General features: G+C 38.8%; 1 protein-coding gene across 2 annotated transcripts in view; it reads left to right on the top strand.

The window, feature by feature from the left end:
• Positions 1–14,129, top strand: part of LOC137122952 (ephrin type-A receptor 6-like) — a 56,015-nt gene that overhangs the window by 34,711 nt on the left and 7,175 nt on the right. For both annotated transcript variants that reach the window (XM_067496227.1, XM_067496228.1), the window contains exons 7-11: positions 745–900; positions 2,344–2,694; positions 11,637–11,761; positions 12,081–12,243; positions 13,396–13,501. In XM_067496227.1, coding sequence (XP_067352328.1) covers positions 745–900; positions 2,344–2,694; positions 11,637–11,761; positions 12,081–12,243; positions 13,396–13,501 — 901 coding nt within the window. The remainder of the gene's footprint in view (positions 1–744; positions 901–2,343; positions 2,695–11,636; positions 11,762–12,080; positions 12,244–13,395; positions 13,502–14,129) is intronic.

The following is a 14,129-nucleotide window of genomic DNA, read 5'->3' as shown; positions in this document are numbered from 1 at the left end:
AAACCTGAAGAATAGTGGGGTCAATGTAAGTGAATGTGACTGTGGAAGCGAATAGACATTTTAGACTGAAAGCAGGCTATAATTGCATTTTCATAATGCATAATTTATATGTTTTTTACCTGCCTGACAAACAACACAAACATTCATCTGTCTGTATTAAAAGGAATCTGAAAGTTGAGTTTAAACCTGCAGATTAAAACAAATGGAGTCCAGAATGTTTTCCATTGTTTAATTATCCAGATAGTCTCCTGAAGTCTTATTTTACTATGTCTAAACTAACCTTTCCAACACTTGTGTTAATGATGTTAACATGCAACAATGAAAACCCTCTGCTTTTCAATTGGATGTGCCAACTGTCCCATGGAGAGGTTGGTTGAGGTTTACCAGATTATAGAAAAAGACACTGTGGTGATGTTGAAAGTCTCCCAGTGGATCTGTGCTGTTTGCAATGTATTTATTCAAAAACATATTTGATTTATTTATTCACAAAAGGGGCATTTGAGGTGTGTGCCATTTGTTAGACTAGACAATGGGCAGGACCATAAGCATGTTGCTTAGTGAGCTAAGAAGAAGGTGACAGTGATCCATTGCACCTTTTGGAAATAATAAGGTCAGCCCACAGGTGAGGAGTGAAGCACCTGGAGTTTTGAATTCAATGTATGTGAACTGAAAGAAATGCAATTGTATGAAAAACATTAACCTTGTGTACCTGCCCCCTTCCTTCACTTCTGTCTGTCTCACCAGCTTGTAAACCTGGCTCCTTCAAGGCATATGCTGGAAACACTAAATGTGCCAAGTGTCCTGCACATAGCTCCAGCCATGACCAGGCTGCCACTATCTGTCACTGCGATAAAGGCTTCTACAGGGCTTTGAAGGACCCCTCCACCATGGCTTGTACAAGTGAGTAGAACGTTGTTATTCTGAAAAGTTTTAGTCTATGATTCTGTCTGTCCTACCTGCTTTGGATGTTATCATGCCATTTAGAGGCTGTTACCTGTGGTTATCTATCTATGAGCCAGCTGGTACCAATACTCCACATACTAGTAGGCTCAGTTGGTCATTTTCATACAAAATTATGCACCAAAATGGATTTTTTTTTTTTGCCTTCATGAAGGAGGATTTACTCCAGGATTGTTAAATTGCACTGAATGTCAGCTTCATGTACCCAGTGAACTGACGACTGAGTGAAAATTAATTAATGGATTTCTACCCCAGGAAATCACAGACTCAAAATCTCCCTTAAATGTAAAATGTCCTGACATTAATCACTGGGTGTTGATTAAAAGTTTAAAAAGAATGAAGAATATAGAAATCAGTCACACTTACTCACTGGTCCTCAGTGCCGAGCAAGTCCTGCTAGCAGAGGGAGGAGCTGTTCGGGAGTGGGGGAGCTACTGTCTCAGTGTTAAGATGCTGTACTGTCTATGTAAGGGAGAAATATTATCTGTACAGCTCTCGGTTTAGTGTGTTCATAGTGATTAGTGAGAGCAAACAAGCTTGCTATGTTAACACATACTGTACTGATTGTGAATGGGAGGCAAGGGGGGGAAAGCTGGAATGATAGCTTTGGTGCATGTTTATGCTTGTTCAATGGACGTTCTTGTAAACTGCTTTTATTGGCTTGTTACTCACTTATATCGCACGAGCATAGAAGCTAAGCGTTTGACCTCAGCTGGGCTCCATCTGAAGCTCCCTCTCCTTTCATGCAGCTCTTCAGTATGTGTGGAACTCAGCTTCCCACTTCACTCACACAGAGGGGACTGTCCAAATCATTAACTCAATAAATGTATATTCCGATCCACCAATCTTGCTTTCTTCGAGTGTTAATAAAATTCTAAGAATCAGCTGGAATTCCCACTCAGATTTGCACCTCCAAGTTTTTTACATTCACATGCTCTAATTTCAAGTCGGGCCCTGCTTTGGTGTCTAAACACACTAAACACACGTACTGCAGATTCAAATTATGTTCACTGGCTGTGAAAGGACCTTAACAGTCCAATTTTGGCGATCATGTGCCCACTGTGACTTTATCATCAAGGTCAGATGAGTGGTGTGATCTGAGGTGCTTTTTGTAGAATGTAGCATGTCAGAATGATGTTATTACTACTCATTTTATCGTTTTTGCTAAACTCTAAGCACTGTTAATAGAACTCCCAATAGGTCTACAGTGTCAGAGACGTCACAAATAATCATCACCCATGAATCATGTCTATTTTTTAATTCAATCACTCAATAACCAAGAACCAGCATTTTTTAAAGGAATTGGTGTTTTAAAAAAAAACTACCAGAGTAGATGTTAGGAGTTATCTCTTTGTCTCTGTAAATGCTTTTATTTCTCTTCAGGGCCTCCGTCAGCTCCCAGGAACCTGGTCTCTTTGATCAATGACACGGCTCTCTTCTTGCAGTGGATGCCTCCTAGTGATACAGGAGGCAGGAAGGACATCACTTACAACATCTTGTGTCAGCGCTGTGATGGAAGTGACACTGACAGTAGTGCGAGTCAGTGTGAGCCATGTGAGCCAGACCTGCGGTTCATCCCCCGGCCACTGGGTCTGACTGGGACCTCTGTGGCAATACTAGATTTTGCAATGCACGCCAACTACACCTTCCACGTAGAGGCTGTGAATGGCGTCTCTGGGCTAGCTGTTACTGCACGCTCTCTGGCAAATGTTACTGTCAATACACACCAAGCAGGTGAGTTCCAGAGCTTCTGTTCACTTCAGTCCAACTTTCCAATTTTGTTTCTTTTACGGCACCTCCCATAGAATTTCAGAGCCCACATCCTGTACAGTATGATGATATGGTTTCTTGCATTACTGTAAAAAGTTAATGAATTAATCTAAATTGCTAAAATAATGTCAAGTTTGTTATTCCTTTATCAAGCAAAACACATTTGTTGTTTCTTGATAGTCACGTGAGAGAATTTGCAGATTTTATATGTCATATATCACTATAGTTTATTAAAAAAGAAGAGCCTTACGACTGAGCTCAAGGGCATCATTTAAATAACTGTTTTCTCACAATTGATGAACTTATTACTTTAATAGAGAACAGTTAATATTGTAAACATTTGTTCTTTGACAGGATTTTCTATATATATTATGGCTGAAAGCCAAATTGTACATGTTGTACTCTCTATACTTGTGTTCTTGTGGACCTGTAAACCGTCATCAGTCAAAGCCAAAGTACTTTTCTAATTTAAAGTTAGCCTCTATGGAGAATACTTTGGTAGTGGCTTATGTAGACTTGAGGTAGCTAGGTAATCCAGAGGTCTTGGCCAAGCACTGGAGCCAGGCTCAGTTCAACTCTTATCCTAGTACTGCTATTACGGCACATTTTTAAGTAGTAGTAGTTTTCTCATTCACAAAAAAGTACCCTTTTAATGAACATTTTCAGCCCCATGACAACCGTCCTGTCAGATGAGACAGTGGCTATGTCAACAGTCTGCAACATCTGCCGTCATCTCTGAGATAACAGACTTATTTCAGTAAGCTCTGTATTGTAGTTTTACCACTAGTTCTGTTGTCAGTAGCATTTTTATGTTATTATTTACTGTGGAAGATGAAAGCATCTTAAAATATGCTGCGGCCAGCTTGTCTGAAGGGAAAATGTAAAAGTTTTATTTGATATTATGCCACAGTAGGGCTGCAGAAATACTTATGTTTGAATATGCAAAAAGGTGACCTCACATACCCTGGCTTGAATTGTAGCCGCTGTTATACTAAGATATATATATGATATATATGATATGATGTTTTATATCTTTCGGACATACACATATACCTTAAATACACAGTATTTAAAGAAGTGACTAAACACTGGCTCCCTGTACTCATATAATTGGATGGTTATCTACGGCCTAACAAGACACTTGATTTGCTTTTCTCTTCACTGGGCGTCGTGTTTCTTCTCTTACAGGCTCTGTCTTTCTGTCTAATTTACGGTGTCAACGGGCAAAACACATTTATAACCCTTGAATAACTCACAGAGCCACTGTGACCTGACCATAGTTTTAATTAGCTGAGCCCAACTGACCTGAGGGCACCTACAGCTAACAGACAGCATTGTCTTGGGCTCGAATGAGGAGAAATAAGATGCCTAACATTCTCAGAAACCAGAGCCTCATAGTGTTTAAGAGCAAGAATATTGATGGAATATGAAATGAAGAAGGTTGAGATGAAGAAAGGAAAGATAGTGGATTAATAAATTATGCTGGGATGTATATGCCCATTCTGTCCCCTTTCAGCATGCAGAGCAATTACTAGGAGGAAAGTCTGATTGAACAAGACTGAAGTTCATCAGTAATCAGTAGCTCAAAAATTCATCATTAAGTGCAAAAATAAAATACCATAATTGTATTACACTGTCAATGTTTACTGTTTTCTCTAGAAAAAAGAAAACTATATATCTATACAGAGTGTGTTTTTCCACACATGCGTGTTTGTATAAAGAGAGAGGGGGATTTAATTAAATGGACTATTACATGCATATGTTGAAGCAAGTATAATTTTACCATGATCATCATCATAGCTATTTGTGTTGGTATTTGTACATGTGACTATTAACACCAATGACAATGCTTTATTATCATCTTGAAGGGGAACATATATATCTGTACAAAATGTAATGTCAATATATAGATGTATCACCACATGAACTGCCAGTGACACTACACTTGGGATGGGGACCATGAAAACCATGAACCAATGCATTCAATGATATATTTTAGTCTGCAAAGTTTTGGACTAGCCGGTTCACCAACCCATAATGACAATAACCCATAATTAGACAGGTTATTTGCAAAGCTGAGAGCCAGATTCCGATTTTGTGAGATAGAATCAACAGTTTGTTGTGTTAAAAGCTGTAACATGCTTGATGAGAATAACGCAGCACTAATGGTTGAGTCGGCAGTTTAAGTGACAGCAAGGAACCAAGACAGACTGGAGGAAATAAAAATGTCATTTCACATTTGTTGTCAAGTATTGAAACTGTGCACATGGCGATTGCAAGGCAGTACAAGAAGGGCAGACTTTCAGGTTTATTATTAACATTTCATTTAATCTAGCAACTTTTCTGCATTTAGTTGCTTTTTGTAAGGATTTAGCTTCGTTGGGTTTGTGGTTCACTCAGATTTGCAGGCAATATAATGTAGATGGAGTGTAGTGTGGGGGGTTAACCATGGTATCAGTTATTTTGTAGCTGTCATAATGGTCAGGAATGATGCTTTTGATCGTGTGAGAAAACTAAACTCTACCAACAATCACCAGCAATGCCCCATTATACAGTGAGAGATTGCATGAAAGTAATATTTTTAGATATTAACTGTTGTGTGAAAAGCTGCCATCCTACCATGGAAACAAGATGTCAAGTGTCTGTGTCACTCCTTACCTACCTCTCTGTCAAAAGCAGCTAGACTGATGGAAAGAAGTTGGAATGCAAAATAATCCCTGTAGACGAGGAGAAGCAGCCTGTGGGGATGCTCCCATTAGGATGCTTAGAGTGGATTAACTTGTCAAACTGCCTTTCCCCAGTAGATATCCTGTATGCACACACAGCCAGGCACCATGCAAACAAGCAGGCAAACAAATTCACACATGTGACATCTACACCCCCATATTTTTTACCCATGTACCTCATGCAGCCTTGCTTGTTTCCAGCTATCCCCCTTGCTCTACTACACATACATGATGTTTTTCTTTTCTGGTGGTTCATTTAGAGAGAGATGTAGTATTTACTTTAGAAAAAGGAAGTAGTCTTTAAATTAGCATGCTGTACGACACCGATAATGTCTGAAAACGGTTTGGAATATATGCAAATTTCCAAAGCATTAAAATATTGTGCACTGTTGCTGTACCATAAACTTTTTTTAAATACAGTACAGTCTATAAAGCGTACACAAAGAAAAATCTTTCAGAACGCTTACTAATAATCTTGTCACAAGTCTGCTTTAACTCTTCAAAGTACTACAAGGCTGTTGTTAAATCCAAAGCATTCTTCACACACTCCAAAACTCCCTATAAATTCAAATGAGAAGGAACAATTACTGAGAGAAATGCTCGTTGCAAATCTCCGCTTGTCCAAACGTGTGTTTGGAGGGATTCAGGATGGACAGGCTCACTGCCAATTAACACAGATGCTGCAAGGTGATTCAAATAATTGATTGTGATATTATGCCAATGGTGGAATAATAGCCAATCAAAACTAGAATTAGCAATTAAGTGGATTTCTTTAGACGGAGGCGATTTATTTTCTGCTGTCATGCTATCTGTTTGTAAATTGCATATTAATGCCTCATTATGCTTTTAATTATTCTAAACATATTAATCAGAATTACTAATAATTTCTCTTCCCTGTTGCCTGTGTGCTTGTCCAACCTTGATAAGTTATAATAGTCAGCTAAGAAAGATGCAGGATGAGTTTGTTTTAGTTAAGACTGCATGTGGAATACTGGAATTATTATTCCAATAGTCCAGTAGTCTGTAGTCATAGGAGATGAGCAACATCTGTCCGGTCATGAATTCTACGAAAACACATTTGATAATGTTGAATGCTTTTTTTTCCCGTGCATATACTCCTCCACACTTAATTGCACTTTTTAAAGAAGGATGCTGGTTTTCTGCTTGTTGGAGCTGATGAAGGTCGGCCGTTGTCCTAACGCCTCTCAAGACAGCAATGCAAAGCAGAGTGAGCGAGATGGTCTCTGCGTTTATGAACAGCGAAGTGCACTCCTCTCAGAATACACTGTAGTTATTGCTCAGCCAAGCGTTTCTCACTGAAGATTCCTCCCACAAAGTTCACTGCAGTGTTCTGTGAAGAGGCACAGAGAAATCAGTGCAAATTTGTGGAAGGTGTTTGCTGCACAGAGGAAAAATGTGTTCCTACAACAGGAACAGAGAGGCAGCAAAGAGAAACTTGCCCTGTACTTTTATCCTTATGTAAGATTACATAAAAGGCAAATGTAGTTCTGCATCAAAAGCTGAAATGTTGAGCCTTTCAAAGTTTCGAGTGAAGATTACATTTGTGAGGGGCATGTGTTTTGTTGATGCTGCTGATTGAGTTTTTTACACTTGTGGAGCATGAAAGAATCCAAATTAAAGTAATTACACATGTAGTTGGAAACATTTCATCACTATTATGTGATTTATTTAAGAGGAGCAGAAATAATCTCAATCACAAAACTGCTGCTTTAAATTGTTAAAATCCCTACGGAGTTGTTGTTGTTGTTGTTGTCATTTCAGGCTCAAGTCCTGTACTTCTCCACTACTACAGATTGTACATCTGCTCAAGATACTAGTTCTTAAAATCATACAAATACATACTAATTAAGTAATATGTTACAATTGGATTTTAAATTGTCCACTGACTCATGGTTGGTTCTATTTACCTCAACAGATGTTTGCAAGATTGACAAACGGTGCAATAAGTCACATTACATTTACAACCTGTGGGACCTCAATTGGTCATAGCTTCACATGTACAATGAGTTCACTGCCATGACATCATCTGTCATGTTTAGAGGACTGCTTAAGATCACAGTAGGCACAAAGCAATGTTAGCGATAGTGGGTCCTGGGCTCACAAGATCTACAAGAAGGGGCAATAAAAGGGTTTCATTGCAACTGATATTGTCAGATGACTTAGAAAGAGACAAGAATGATGACTGTCAACTGCGTGCACCTGGTTTTTTCAGTCATGTTTTGTGAGGGGGGTTCCTTTCTTGGGTTTGAGTATAAATAGAAGGGGTCTGAGAAAGTTCTGTCTACAATTCTTCTAAGTTATAGTAACACTTGACTAAGGAAGAGGGGAAATTTCTATCACAGCCCATACCCTGCAACCTGTAGGTCTGTGGCATGTTGTGTCTGTCACTGTGTGTACCTTTTAAGAAATCAGTCATGGCACTACGTTGGTGCTGTTTTGCAATAATTTCACCAACGTCACTTCTTTTTTCTTCACCCTGACACGTCTGACTGACAGTGCTTGTGCAAAGCAAAATGTCACAATGCCAACTGCAGCTATTTAGAAGACAGATCGCAAATTAGTATTCTGAGTATAACACGATGCTGTTTAATCATACACCCGGTGGCTTGTTTTAGGCCTTTTCACAGAGTTTTCCCTTTGTTGACTAGTTTGGGAAAGGTATCCGTAGTTGAGTCAGAGCATTTTCACTCTAATCGTTTTACATGACATCTCTGGGATATGGATCAGTGTTACAGCACAATATTCCAATTATCTCTGTACCATATTTTGTGAACGTTTGTACAGTATACTGTAAAGGTAAATGTGTCATGCATGTGAGGTTTGTTTTTGGTTTAATGCCCTATGACGAAAGACTACTGTATGTACAGTAGAAATCTTGTCATCCACTTTGATTCCAACTAACCCTGAAAAGTACCTGTTCCTGTTTTTAAAATATATATATTGTGCACTGCTTTCATCAGCAGTGTTTTTTTTTTTTTTTTTTTTTTTTTTTCAGAACAGTACAAAAGTCATGCAAAGTTGTCCCAGTGTTTTGTGGTGTCCTGATTCAGGAGATTTTCTCTTTTTCTTTGCTCGTTGCCTCTTTCGTCGAGTGGATTCTCTTCTGTTTTCATCTCCGTTGCTCTGGGAATAAGACTGACTTCTATTTATATGCTCAGATGCTGGGGAGATGCAACCTCGTGGGATTTCTTTACAGCTCTCCCTGTTCACTTGTTCTCTCTTCTTCTCCTTCTGTCCTTTCTTTGTGTATTTGAGCACATATAGATGAGGGTTAACCTATTTTTACACATTGCCAATAAAGCAACTAGAGCCTATGGATTCTCAATTATCTTTGGCTGTGGGGATTTTGATTGAACTGTAATGACCATAATTGTTCTCTTTGAGCCACTCATCCATAGCAGTACGTATCTAACCAGCAGAATGATTTACCCTGAACCTAAAATAGCTTCTTACATAAGAATGTAAAGTTGTGGGGGTTTTTTAAGTTTCTTCACTTTGGCAAAAATTCTAAATTCAAAAATGCTGGTTCTCACAAAGATGGGACTGCAGCGACACACACATATGCAGGGGGATAGATACATAACATTATACAGTATGCTGCTGAAAAAAATCCCCTCCAGTAATGTGATTCTTGCAAATATTCTTATCTTCTAAGTGGGTTATGCATATTTATCTGCGTGGTAGAACTGATGCCAGCTGAAAAACACCACTGCTGCTTATTTTAACGTAGCATGCACTGCTTAAATGTCCTTTATCAACCGATGAATTAAAACCACAAGCACAAGTCACAATTGTACTCTTTCATTCAAATTTTTAGACTATTCATGAAAGAAACATTTAGTGGTTCAAAATTCCAATTAATATTAATACACAACATACATGTGCACATGGCTCACATCCCTTATAATATATCACATGGTGACAAATGTTGACTTCTTGATTTTTCAGAACATTGTGGGATATTTAAAAGCAAAGATGATATTGTGCTACAGCCACACAGTGCACATTTAATAGTTTTTGTTTAGCATTACAGTGTATTCATGGATTGGTAATGTGGTCATACATGAATCAGCCGAAACATAAATGCTTACAGTTTCCTGCCAGATATTTGGCTTCTAAAAACTTAAGTTTTTAATTATGAGCCTTTTTTAAATGTATCTCCTCCTTTGTGCATTTTCCTGATTATTATTATTATCATTATTATTGTTGTTATACAAAACATAAAATGATTCAGGCATAGCACGGAAGACATTTGCAAAGCAACTCAGTAGAGGGTGTCCTTGGCCAGTCAGTGCACTTTTGTACTGTGTTGTTCTGTCAATACACACTACACTGTATATTTCTGTTGGTGTGCCTGCTTTTTGCCATTAATAACTGCAGCAGGCAGCCAAACTGAAGCGCTTAAGTTATTCCCACAACACCTTCAGGCTCTCCACACAGCTCAGGCACCACCTGCCACCAGGATAGAAAGGGCATGTGTTACCTGGTATAACATGGATTACAGCTATGTGTCACCTCTGTCTTCAAATTGTTTAATAGACAGCACAGTCCAGTGATTGAGATGGCATCCATTTCTTCTGCCTATCCAAGGTTTTGATTTATTTTTTTTATCATGTAAGAATTGTAGAAATTTCACATCATACATGGTTATTTCTTAATTTTTTGGAGCTGTTTAAGGTATGAAAACGGCTGGCTGAAAATGGCCTTGTTTTTGTGTCTCAGTATCACAGACAGGGGATTATGTAGAGGTTTAGTTGCATGTTCAAACAGACTCCACTCAGGAGTCTCAAAATGTGCATTGCAATGTGAATGTTGCACGCACCCTGAATTTACATATTTGTCACCTTGAGTGTACCTTTTTGCAGGAGTCAGCATCAAACTCCTATTTTCTGTGTGCACCATTATTCTCTCTGTGCTTTTTTGTTTTAATACATGTTAAAACGCATGAGCTGCTGGACTGTGAAGAATTGCATCTCAGTGATGCTGCTGCTAGAAAATCGTGGCCTCTTGACAAGATGGGAAAGTTGCTTTTGGACTACAATGTGTCTGACTTAATACAGTGGCACATCACTTTTCTGAGGGGCCCCATCTGGTTTTAGGCCTTCCCTGTGCAGTAGGTTATCCGCCTCTCTGAGCATGAGGACAGCTTAAGACATCAATCTGGCCCTGAATTTTCATTCCAGCGATGATCTTCCGAACAGCACGCCCAGCAACGGAGGGTCTGGATCCATTAGTTTGCTAAATCTGTTCAAGCAAAGGTTTTATAAATAATTGATGGCAAATATTTGAATCTCTGCTAGGTGATTGTGTGTCTCCCCTTATGTAAAATATTCCCTCAAATTCAGCAATAATGACAAACATGATAAACACTTGCTGTCGATCAAATGGTCTGGTTATCACAAATGTTTCTTGAAAGCCACACATCCTACTGGTAGTGGACAATAAAATGTTTTTCTCTCGGCTGTATCTTACCTTTGGGTATTAATGTCACAGTCAAACAGTTTTTCTTCCAAACTGCAGCCAGGTTATGTTTCTCAAAAGTCATTTGACTTAGATTGTCAGCTGTATGCAGGAGAGTGGAGATGTTATATTCTGTATTCGTTGCCAGGCATTTTTCACAAGCTCTATTTCAGTTGTTTTTCAGGTCTGGAACTTTTTGTTCAATGTTGATGTCTTTGCTCTGATGACAGAAGACACAGAATAAAAGTGTTTTGCTGTAGTCTCTCTGAACCCAGTGGATTCACTTTAACTTCATTCACTGCACTGGGTAGAGCAAGAAATGGACGGAATCATTCATTTTCTCATTCCCACGGGTCTCTCAGGCGACTCAGAGTTGCTCTGTCTCTTGTTTCTCCCAGAATTCCTGGTGTTTTTATGTCAAGACTCAGTCTCTCATGAGTCTCTCATTTGCATTTAAACTGCTACCTCAGTACATGCTATAAATTAGGCACAAATCTTTTATTTTTTTTAAATATCATTAAAGTGCCTTTGTGTGGAGATTTGTACCAGCGTATCAACTTGTCCATGTGAAAAGACCAGATGAGTTTTTGTTGTTGAACATTCTTGTGTGCATAAGCCTAAACCTCCAAAAAGCCAAACCCCCTCGGGTTTGTAATGGCAACTGACTCAAATCCCTGTACTTCTTAACTACACCTACAGGTCCTGCTCTGGTGGGTGTAGTCAGGAAAGAGTGGGCCTCTCAAAACAGCATCGCCCTCTCCTGGTCAGAAGTGGAACTGCCCCCTTCAGACATTGTGGACTATGAAGTCAAATACTTTGAGAAGGTATTTTATCATAATAAATAAGGTAATTGTACAGTGTATTTAAATTGGTTTGAGGTTTAAGTGGTTTGATTTGTTACAGCTGTATTTACACAATAACACTGGGAACAATCCATGCTCAAGAGCACTGTGCATGTTTAGCATACAGAAAGCTAATGTAAATGTAGATCATCAAATCTGCTTTGATAGTTAATAGGATAAAAATGTATGTGTTTTGTTGAAATGTTGCTATGACAATGGGCTTATGCCAAAGCATCAGTTTCTGTCTTACCAAAATGTGCCATTGTTTATCACTTATGATAATCTGATTCTGCATTTCTAGGAGCAGGAGCAGTTGAGCTACTCCTCAACAAGGACCAAAAGCCCCAAGGTTGTGGTAGCGGGCCTCAGACCATCAACTGTCTATGTCTTCCACGTGCGAGCTCGCACTGCTGCTGGCTACACAGCTTACAGTCCCAACTTTGAGTTCGCTACTGCAGCTGAGGGTATGAGGCAATAGTCGTTGTTTTTTTTGTTTTTGGTTTTAGAGAGTATCCAGGTGTCCAGTCAATTCGATTTGTGTTGAGATTCCTATGGATAGGGAGCTTTTGTTGTATTAAAACAATGCACAGGGGATGATGGGAGCTTTAAAGCCAAACATGTGGAGTCACCGGTGTTGATCAACAACCTGATAAAACCCTTAGAGACATTTTATGGTCATTCTTTGCTATGGATCAGTGAAACTCATCAGTGCTTCTTCAGGCGTGAGCCATTTATTTAAATGTTTATAAGCTCTTTAAGTTCCTGATTCAGGCTGTGCACTTTTGCCTATGATAGTTTTTATGCACACATAACGCTCTGCTGATTCCAATCCTGAAATATGAAGGAATGGGCAGCCTATTGCAAAATACAGACTTTAGATGATGAATATGTAGATGTCCAACTTAATATCTTTATACTTATGTAGACCATATATGAACACACGACACGCCAAAACAGTGGTTTTACCTTGTGCACACTTTATTGTGTTGTAGGTTTCATTTTAAAAGGTTAAAATTGCCCATTTTGCCATCTACACTTAATAACCCTTGACTACGAAGTGAAAATATTGTATCATTTTAGATGTTTTGGCATCTTACTTTTATAAAAAACTATTAACACCCTAATACTTCCTCAAGTCTCAAGCCAATACAGCTTGGCACACTTGATTTGTGCATTTTATCCCATTTTTTCTGGTAGTCTCAAGCTCTATCAAATTAGATAGAAGTGTCTGTGAACTCCTTTAGTTTTCACTTTAAGATTTTTCTCTTAGACTTTATAGCTGTCCTTTTGTCCTGACATGCAGTGTGAATGAAATCAAAGGGATCTGAATACCTTCTGAAGCCAAGGTAAATTATACACTGGCTCACTAAATAAATGTGCGAAAAACTTTGTTGAGTTAAACATTCACATGAGGCTCCTTTAGTGGCTTGTCTCTTGCTAACCCTCACTATTGTTAATCTGTGGGGGAAGGGGAAGCATAAGCTAACATAAGGATAGTTTATATAATGTATAATGTGAGTGAATGCAAGGAGTGTGTCCGATTACTGTTTTGAACCAAGAACAGGTACCTATTGATCTTTTCTGTTTGCCCTTGGCTTTATTCTCATTTTCCTCAGATCCTGATATTGCTGATCAGGGTCAAGTTCTGGTGGTTGTCACAGCATCTGTAGGAGGCTTCTCCCTGCTGGTCATCCTTACCCTCTTCCTCCTCATCACTGGACGGTAAGACACTATTCTTTCTCTTTGTTCCTGGCTTATCGCAGCTGCACACACATACACACCTCTTTGCTTCTCTTCTCATAATCTCCAGAGTGGCGCTACGACCAGAAGTCTGTTAATGGACTCTCTTTTGCCACCATGCAGACACTCCCATTTTCCAAATGGCTGAACCAATTTTCTGCCTAATTACTCAGCATGTAATGCATGTACCAGCAGTTTGCTCCATTCCATTAACTTCCACAGGTCAGCTCGGATTGTTGTCTTCAGTCTGCCTCCGGTTTTACCATTTTTGGCACTTATTTATAAACAATGAAAAATGACCCACTATCCGAGGATAGTTTGTCTGAATTTTCACCTGATTATGATACAAACTAAAGTGAAAATCTTTGATCATACAATTTGCAAATATTATATGCTGAAAACATCTCCACTGAGGAATGGGAGACTCAAATAATGTAAGTAGAGTTTTTTTGTATTTCAAATAAAAATCTGTTGAAGATAAGTGACAATACTTAAATACATACTGTTTATGCAAACCTGTGAGCATAAAGATGGTTTCATCTAGAGAGTTAGATGAATCCATCTTTATGTTCAAACATGTGACATATGTGTCACGTAACAGTTGTTTTGA

The sequence above is a fragment of the Channa argus genome, chromosome 2 (genome assembly GCF_033026475.1).
Source record: "Channa argus isolate prfri chromosome 2, Channa argus male v1.0, whole genome shotgun sequence".
Taxonomy (NCBI): Eukaryota; Metazoa; Chordata; class Actinopteri; order Anabantiformes; family Channidae; genus Channa; species Channa argus.
This window is presented reverse-complemented; position numbering and strand designations above follow the sequence as displayed.